Source organism: Otolemur garnettii, unplaced genomic scaffold (assembly GCF_000181295.1).
Source record: "Otolemur garnettii isolate 467f Iridium unplaced genomic scaffold, OtoGar3 scaffold00032, whole genome shotgun sequence".
Lineage (NCBI taxonomy): Eukaryota > Metazoa > Chordata > Mammalia > Primates > Galagidae > Otolemur > Otolemur garnettii.
Genome location: NW_003852427.1, coordinates 11,975,776 through 11,985,635, shown reverse-complemented (window position 1 = coordinate 11,985,635; position 9,860 = coordinate 11,975,776). Strand labels below are relative to the sequence as shown.

Here is a 9,860-nt window from a genome sequence, read left to right as displayed (position 1 = left end):
CTGGGGATTCGAACCCGCCACCTTAGGTGTACGTGGCTGGCGCCTTAGCCGCTTGAGCCACAGGCGCCGAGCCACAACTAGTTTTTTTAATGTGGATATTTATAGTATTTCATGTTAAGAGGATCATCTAGATCAATGGTTTTTCTCTAGAAATGTCTTATATGTGTAATCGTATAAAATACAACAATAGGCTTGGCACCTATAGCACAGTGGTTATGGAGCCAGCCACATGCACCAAGGCTGGCAGGTTCGAACCCGGCCCCGGCCAGCTAAACAACAATGACAACTGCAACAAGAAAAATAGCCAGGTGTTGTCTCAGGCACCTATAGTCCCAGCTACTTGGGAGGCTGAGGCAAGAGAATCACGTAAGCCCAAGAGTTTGAGGTTGCTGTGAGCTGTGATGCCAGAGCACTCTACTGAGGGGTGCATAGTGAGACTCTATCTCAAAAAAAAAAGAAAAATTAATAAAACACAATAGACAAGGTTAAGATAATCAATATACATAGTATATCTAATAAATGCTACGTGCTTAATAAATAAATAATAGAATCAATTAGAATATGTTTGTGCCCTACAAAACATCTCTAGTAGGCTCCAAAGAACATCTGTAATGTGAAAAATAAACCTCTTTTGAAAATTTACTCAGTCTTTTCATAATTATTGGATTCTGATGAGTTTCTTACACTCTTCTTGCTGCATTCATTCTATTTATGTTCAAACCTAATCTTGCCTCAGGGGTAACTATCCTGGTTTTCTCTAGTAGTCCTTCTAATTACTTAGCTCTTCCTTAGTGGTACTCGGCAGCAGTCTGCATTCTGTTTTTCTCTCCTAAGAAAACATGCTTTGCAACTTTTGGGGAACCAGTACACACAAAACTTACAGGTCAATAATTCCTGGTTCCCTGACTTCAGATCAGTCCTTAAACTTCACCACTCTTCAGACACATGTGGCTAACATTAGAGGCACTGTGCAGGAATAGTCTAGGCTCAGGTAGTGATAGAAGTATTAGATTGGATTAAGAAAAGGGGTTCAGGGCTCAGCGCCTGTGGCTCAAGTGGCTAAGGCGCCAGCCACATACACCTAAGGTGGCGGGTTCGAATCCCCAGCCCGGGCCCGCCAAACAACAATGATGGCTGCAACCAAAAAATGGCCAGGCGTTGTGGCGGGCGCCTGTAGTCCCAGCTACTTGGGAGGCTGAGGCAGGAGACTCGCTTGAGCCCAGGAGTTGGAGGTTGCTGTGAGCGTGATGCCATGGCACTCTACTCAGGGGGACAGCTTGAGGCTCTGTCTCAAAAAAAAAAAAAAGAAAAGGGGTTCAGGAGGTAGAAAGAACTAAAGGCAGTCATTGACCATAGACTGACAATCATAGCATAGAGGAGGAAAATGCATAGCATAGAGGTCATAAGGAAGGAAATACAGATGGGTAGAGTATGAAGGATGTTGTAAGATGAAACAACTATAGGAAAGTAAATGGGTTACATGGAAGAGAAATGAAGTCTTAAGAATGGTGGAGCCAGGTGCAGTGGCTCATGCCTGTAATCCAAGCACTTTGAGAGGCCAAGGCAAGAGGATTGCTTGAGTCCAGGTATTCAAGACCAGCCTAAGCAACATAGCAAGATCCCATTTCTATAAAAAATTAAAAATTAGCTGGGTATGGTGACATACACCAATAGTCTCAGATACCTGGGAGGCTGAGGTGGGAGAATTGATTGAGTTTAGGAGTTTGAGATTGTAAGCTTTGATGATGCCATTATACTCCAGCTGGGCAACTGAGCAAGACCCTATCTCAGGGGGTAAAAAAAATGATGGTATGTAGAGATACAGAAAATAGGTAACAATTGAAGCCATTGAATTCAACCATAAACAAATAGATTGTGTTAACAGTAGCCCAGAATTTGACATATATAAATGTTAAAATTGATAAATGAGAAAAGAGTTTGATATTGTATACTTTCCTCTAAGTAAGTGAAATATTCTTAAAATATTTTTTTCTTTAAAGCACATATATAATTAAATATATTTTGCTTTATGTTGGTGAAGATTATTCATAGATCTTTGGAATGACTGACTATTAAGTTCTACATAATCAAATTGTATAGCTCTATAAAACAAGTAATAAGTAAAATCATTTATACATTACTTAAGAATTTTTCTTATTAAGTCATAAACACATAGATCGTGTATACACTAACGCATTTATGGGGTACAATGTGCTGATTTTATATACAATTTGGAAAGTTTACATTGAACTAGTTAATATATTCTTCACCTCGTTTACTTAGTTATTATGTTGAGACATTTATACTTTATACTTAATAGATTAGACATGTACCCTTGCAATATGCACCATAGATATAGTCCCACCATTTACCCTTCCGCCATCAAACCTCCTCTCTCCCTTAGGCTTTTACAGAACAGAGTGTTTCTTAAGGATCATTTTAATTATCTTTAGTATTTTTAATATCTCCTTATTAAATATCTCACTGTGAAATATATCTTGCCATTCATTTTATATTGATTTGTAATTTTTATAGGGCCCGGAAAATTCTATATGTTGGGCTGCTTTAGAAAAAAATAAAGGTGAAGTGGTAACTTCTAAGGGTGAGTATAAACTGTATTTTGATATGGTATTATTTTGATAGAATAGTTATACCTTTTTACTTATTAGTACTAATTTATTAATGTTGGGTGAAACAAAGTTGTATGATAACTTAAAAGCATCAACTTTTACATGCATTTATCAAAGCACTAAGTAAAAAACAGGAAAACAGGATATTCATAATTGTCAGTCACTATCTTTCTGGCTTTTTTCTCAGATAATTTAGAAGATGAGACTGAAGATGATGACCTGTTTGAAACTGAGTTTAGACAATATAAAAGAACATATTACATGACGAAGATGGGAGTTGACGTAGTATCTGAGTACGTTTTTGTCAATGCTTTTACTTTAAAGTAGTGAAAATTAGAATGTATAGTTCTTCAGAAAATAGCATAATTTTGATAAAGTAATCAGAGGAAAGGATTTTTTGGTTTCAGCAATTACTGTAGATCTTTCAGCTAGTATGGTTTTGGAGAAGGTGATACTAATTGTGATATATATCATATTTCTATGATAAAAATTTCCAAAGAGAAAAATAATGCTTATACATAGGGATCTTTATTACAAAGTTATTTACAATAGTAAAAAATTAGAAATAATCTAAATGTCCAATAAGAATGTCTATCATAGTTGACCTTCATCTTCACTGTCACCATTTTTATGACCTCTGCCATGTCCAGAATTTGCAGAACTGCTAAATTGATATTTGCAGAAAGTTCATAAAAATTTGCAAAGATGCTTTTAATATATCATTAAATACATATCTTATAGGCAAGACACAAATCATATATACATAGTGTACTTTTTTTGTTGTTGTTGTTGCAATTTTTGGCCAGGGCCAGGTTTATATTTTTATTTTTTTATTTTTTAGCAGGCAGGTGTCTAGTTGTTTCAGCACTTCCACCCGCCCCTGAGACAAAGCCTCAAGCTATCACCCAGGGTAGAGTGCTGTGGCATTACAGCTCACAGCAATCTCCAACTCCAGGGCTCAAGCGATTCTCCTGCCTCTGCCTCCCAAGTAGCTGGGACCACAGGCGCCCACCCTAATGCCCAGCTATTTTTTTATTTTGTGGTTGTAGCTGTCGTTGTTTGGCGGACCCAGGCTGGATTTGAACCTGCCAGCTTAGGTGTATGTGGCTGGCGCCTTAGCTACTTGAGCCATAAGCGTCAAGCCCTGGGGCTGGGTTTAAGCCCGCCACCTCCAGTATATGGGGCCAGCAACCTACCCCTTGAGCCCCAGGCACTGCCCCGATATACAATGTATTCTTATTAACCCTTGAAAAAAAAACAATCTGAATATAGAAAAAAGAAACATTCTAAAATGTAATAGTGATTGGTATAATGCAGTTAAAATTGTTTTCTTGACTGTCTAGATCAGGCCTCCTCAAACTACGGCCCGCAGGCCACGTGCGGCCTGCCTAGGACAGTTATCAGGCCACTGGGTATTTTTGCTGCCACTGCCTGTCCTGCTTAGCAGCCGACTCATCTCGGGGCCGCAGTCCGGCCCTCCAACGGTCTGAGGGACAGTGAACTGGCCCCCCCGTTTAAAGTTTGAGGACCCCTGATCTAGATTTTAAGTAGTGAAATGTTTCTTTTCTACTAAAAAAAAATAGTAATATATTTCATGTTCAAAAGCAAACATCCCAGAAATAATGAAGATACAGAATTTCTAAGTTACCACTTTTGGCTTTATCATAGGGTTTTTTCTCTTGGTTTGTTGTTTGTTTTTTGTGATTTGAAGATTTATTTTACCTGACCTTTAAATGATGGCATTTGGTTTTTCAGTAAAAAAGGGATTAGAGGGAATATTGTTCAGTACAGGGTCCTCAAACTTTTTACAGAGGGGCCCAGTTCACTGTCCCTCAGACCACTGGAGAGCCAGACTGTGGACCCCAGGATGAGTCAGCTGCTAAACAGGACAGGAAATGGCGGCAAAAACATCCAGCAGACCAGATAAATGTCCTCTGTGGGCCGCATGTTTGAGGACACCTGGTTCAGTAGATAATGCTTTTCAAAATAGCTCATGAGGGTGGCGCCTGTGGCTCAAAGGGGTTGGGCACCGGCCCCATATGTCGGAGGTGGCAGGTTCAAACCCAGCCCCAGCCAAAAACTGCAAAACAGCTCATGAATGTCTATTTTAAAAAAAACACACAATAATTTTCAAATAGTGTCTAGACTGCTATAACCAAATTTTAAGATCTTCCTGATTTGCCTCCTTTGCTTTCTCAGGTCTCTTCCCATATGAAAAAGATTTCTATACCTCTCTACAATTCTTCCCTCACTATTTATGAGAGTTAGTCTCACTTTATAGAAAGCTTCATTGGGTGTAAATCTTCAAACTTTAAACCAAAGGTGTAGTACATTAACTGAGTAAATATGAATATCGGGTTTAACTATTTTGATAGTTGGTTTAGGAAAACAGGCAAAGCTTTCATGTGAGAGGATGGAATTTTTAAAAAATAGTATTATGGAATTATTCTGATAATGAATTTTAGCTATGCATTTTAGCTAAGTCCTTGTTTAAATAAACCGTGGAAGGTAAAATGTTATATTTGCAAATACTGTGCTCTAAGGACACTAGCATGTTGTTACAAAATAATGATACATTAAAAATATTCCTTTCTGCTTTCAGCGACTTTCTGGCTAATCAAGCTGCATGTTATGTTCAGGCAATACAGTGGATTTTGCACTATTACTATCATGGAGTTCAGTCCTGGAGCTGGTGAGAGAATAAAAAATAAAATTTATATTTTTATAATGATTCATTCCATTAGAATCTCATTCAGAGATCTCTTTTATTTCCATTTATTTTTTTTAAAGATGCTTACAACCAAGTTTAACTGAAATACAGGAATCTCTTAAATGAAAATACTTAAACTCTTGTCTAACAAAGTTGCTTCCAGCCCTAGCAGATGGCTCATAATAAAAGGTCCTTGTTAATCTGAGAATTTAAAATTCTTTATCAAGATGAATTAAGAGTGACATGGTCTTGATAATTATTGTGTCTGGGTAATGGGTATGTGTTGAGTGTTCATTGTATTGTCTTTACATTTTTTGTTTGCAAAAAAATTCTCTATCAGGAATAATTGAAGAATGGGCTATTTGTATGTTAGGCTAAATGGGTGAAGGAGAAAGGAATTATTTGCTTTTACTGGAAATACTAATAGTTCTCCATTTCTTTCATGTTTCCTATTCCAACAAATTCCATCTACATTTCTAAACTATTTGCCAAAATAGAAAAATAACAAATAAAAAAAATTATAGGGTGGTGCCTGTGGCTCAAGGAGTCGGGCACCAGCCCCATATACTGGAGGTGGTGGGTTAAAGCCCAGCCCCGGCCAAAAACTGCAAAAAAAATAAAATTATACAGTGAATAATAGATACTTTTGGATGACACCATGGTTCTGTTTTGTTCAAAGCACATCTACTAAGCTCTGTTTTAGAGCGCCATCCAGCAGTACAAACCAATGTAAAATAATGCAGTATTTATTATGATTTCACTTACTGCTAGCCCTTGAAACAATTTTATAGTTACTAACCTGATTCTCAGGGCCCCTTAAAAATCAATCTAATAAAGAAAATCTTTGATTTGCCATTTTTTATTAGAATAAATGTAAGTTATTCTTACTTGTACAATCAGGCATTAAGGACAGGCACCTAAAAAGCATGTTCTCATATAATCTTCACAACTATTTAAAGTAAATACATAGGCTTGGCGCCTGTAGCTCAGCAGTTAGGGCACCAGCCATATACAGCAGGGTTGGCAGGTTTGAACCCATCCCAGGCCCGCCAAACAACAATGACAACTACAATAAAAAAATATCCGGGCATTGTGGCAGGCACTTGTAGTCCCAGCTACTTGGGAGGCTGAGACAAGAGAATTGCTTAAGCCCAAGAGTTGGAGGTTACTGTGATCTGTGACACCATGGCACTCTACTGAGGGTGACATACTGAGACTATCTCCAAAAATAATAATAATACTAAAGTAAATACATATTTTTTCTCCCTTTTTTTTCTTTTGAGACTGAGTCTCGCTATGTCGTCCTCAGAGGAGTGCTGTGGCATCACAGCTCACAGCAACCTCAAACTCTTTGGGCTTAAGTGATTCTCTTGCCTTAGCCTCCCAAGTAGCTGGAACTACAGGCACCCACCACACCACCTGGCTATTTTTTGGTTGCAGTTGTCATTGATGTTTAGCTGGCCTGGGCCATGTTCAAACCTGCCACCCTTGGTGCGTGTGGTCAGCGCCGCTGTAACCACTGTGCTTCAGGCCCCGCCCTTTTCTCCCTTTATGGATGAAGAAATTAACACTTAGAAAGGCTAAGTAATCTTAAAGATTGTACAACCAAGAATCAAATTTAAGCCTGATTCAAAAGTCTGTATATTTTCTATTCCATATGCCATTCTGCCTCCTAAACTCCATTGTTTTGAAATATATGCTGTAATTATGGAATATAAAAACATTTCTTCAATTTTTATTGTCCTGAGTCAAACATTAAGAGCATGTTGAAATTTTTTAAAGTTTTAAAATATTGTGTGTTCAAAACTTTGTAGAAATACTTGTGCCTATAGTTAAAGATGGGATGGCATTAAACAAAAACAAAAATAATGTGTGTGTAACTGATATGTGATTTAATCCTTATCACAAATAGGATAATATGCATACTAATTCAAAGATAAAAATTCTTAGAGCTGACTAGTAATGGCCATATAAGCCCAAAGTCACTATTCTCACTATCCTCGTTTTATGAGAATATTCAGCTGTTCTCAGCCCCTTGTCAACAGGACCCAAGCCCAAGTGATAAAACTGATACTCTTTTGTATCAGTTCTGTATCTCTACCTCATTACTGCTGGTCCAGTCTATTGATTGGAAAGTTGATGATCAACATTTGGGGAACTAAAAGCATTATGTCATATTTATTCTTCAATTACCTGATACATCCAAATTTTAGAAATGTGAAACTGGACTTGAAAAATTAAGGAAATATGGCTCACATCTGTAATCCTAGCATTCTAGGAAGCCGAGGCAAATGGATTGCTTGAGCTCAGGAGTTCAAGACCAGCCTGATCAAGAGCGAGACCCTGTCTCTAAAAAAAAAAAAGAAAAAAGAAAAAAATAGCTGGGCGTTGTGGTAGGTGCCTATAGTCCCAGCTCCACAGGTGGCCGAGGCAAGAGGATCTCTTGAGCCCAAGAGTTTGAGGTTGCTGTGAGCTATGACACCACAGCACTCTACCCAGGGGGACAAAGCGAGACTGTCTCAAAAAAAAGAAGGGTGGCCCCTGTGGCTCAGTGAGTAGGGTGCTGACCCCATATACCGAGGGTGGTGGGTTAGAACCTAGCCCCGGACAAACTGCAATAAAAAAATAGCCAGGCATTATGGTGGGCGCCTATAATCCCAGCTACTCAGAAGGCTGAGGCAAGAGAATTGCCTAAGCCCAAGAGCTGGAGGTTGCTGTGAGCTGTGACAGCACAGCCCTCTACTGAGGGCAATCAAGTGAGACTGTCTTAAAAAAAAAAAAAAAAAAAAAGAAAAGAAAATGTAATAAATATGCTATTATCACATGACCTAAAATTTCCAACATTGCTAATATATCATATCCAAATGGCAAAATTATGGGTGGTACTCTATTTTTCTTTAAAATTATTGCTGTGTGTTGTTAAAATAAAATAATGAAAAAGGTATATATTTAGTATTGACTTGTAAAAGGCAAAAGATTTATACGATTTGAAGAGAAACCAGAGTATAGTAGTATTGACTTGTTTCATAAAGTTACATTTGTTTAAAACTCAGTTTTCTTTGATAGGTATTATCCTTATCATTATGCACCTTTCCTGTCCGATATCCGCAACATCAGTACACTCAAGATACACTTTGAACTAGGAAAACCTTTTAAGCCTTTTGAACAGCTTCTTGCTGTGCTTCCAGCAGCTAGCAAAAATTTACTTCCTACATGCTACCAGGTGGGTTTTAGAATTTAATGATTTTATGTCCTTTTTAGTAAAAGGCAAAAGATGTATTCAATCTGAAGAGAAATCAGAGCATTTTTTAACATCCCTTCTGATACTTATGGAGCTCCTCTGCCAAACTTAGAAACAATAATACCCCAAATTATTTAATAGCTAAATATATTTATTTTTTGTTTTAAATATAGTATTTTTTAAACAACTCCCTTGAAAAGTAATTCTTTAATTTGAATTTAGCTTTGTGTTATGAGTGCCAACAAACTCCATAAACCATTCAGAGCCTCGCTTCATTTTCTGTGCCTTTAACCACATCTTCAATTTGTTTCTCCACCAAAGATGATAAACTGAAACAGACAGAATCTGAAACCATCTCAAATCTACTTTGTCCAGACATTTGTAGGTTCATTCTTCTTCTCTTTTATTCCTATCTTTTAGAATAGGGATGATTCTAATAAGTCATTTATCTAAATGCAGTATTGCCTCAGAATGTATTTGGATGTTAAGCATTTCATTTATCAGATTGTGAAATGAAAGGCTTTTCTTTGGTTAACATATTTCACAGACTAGGAAGATGTTTCAAGGGTGAAATGGTCACCAAAATTACACTGTGTTTACTAAGGTGATTCTGAAGGTAAACTTAATTTAGTTGTTAGTATATCAGTCTGTTCTTTTAATTCCATGGTCTGCTCCCAAGAATTGGAGTAAACACACATCCCTTACCTACTTTAACAGTACCAGGCTCCTGTCTGCATCTTTCTGAACCTTAACCTATCTTTGATCCTGACATCCTTTTTTTGTTTTGTAAGTTTCTTTTATGCTTTCTTTTCCTACCTTCAAATGTGTTAAGCTTTGACATTCAACCATGCTAAACCAATAGGATCATGCAAGTTCTTTACAGCCACATCCATTTTAATTGCTCACTGCCCATGTCTGTTTATTAATATTTTGAGTATCACCCTGAGAATATTCTGTTTTAAAAAAATTTTATGTCTTCTATATTCATTTTCTAGAAGACATTCTTATGCTTTGTCTACCTCTTCCTATAAATCTCTAATAAAAACATGTATTGTGGACTGTTCTTTGATAGTTGTGACATAGTGGTTCTTGAGATTTTAGGATTTTTTTCTTTTCAAATTACATTAGATGACAGTTTTTGCTTAATACAGTTTATTAGGACATGGAAGTAACTCGTTAAATTGAGTTAGAAAATGGAGGACTTGGCTCGGCGCCTATAGCTCAACCGGCTAAGGCGCCAGCCACGTACACCTAAGGTGGTGGGTTCGAATCCCCAGCC

General features: G+C 37.4%; 1 protein-coding gene across 1 annotated transcript in view; it reads left to right on the top strand.

Annotated features, from left to right (window-relative positions):
• The window catches only part of XRN1 (5'-3' exoribonuclease 1), a 132,774-nt gene that overhangs the window by 22,200 nt on the left and 100,714 nt on the right, over positions 1-9,860 (top strand). The window contains exons 11-14 of the mRNA XM_023512996.1: positions 2,536-2,602; positions 2,818-2,923; positions 5,233-5,322; positions 8,407-8,563. Coding sequence (XP_023368764.1) covers positions 2,536-2,602; positions 2,818-2,923; positions 5,233-5,322; positions 8,407-8,563 — 420 coding nt within the window. The remainder of the gene's footprint in view (positions 1-2,535; positions 2,603-2,817; positions 2,924-5,232; positions 5,323-8,406; positions 8,564-9,860) is intronic.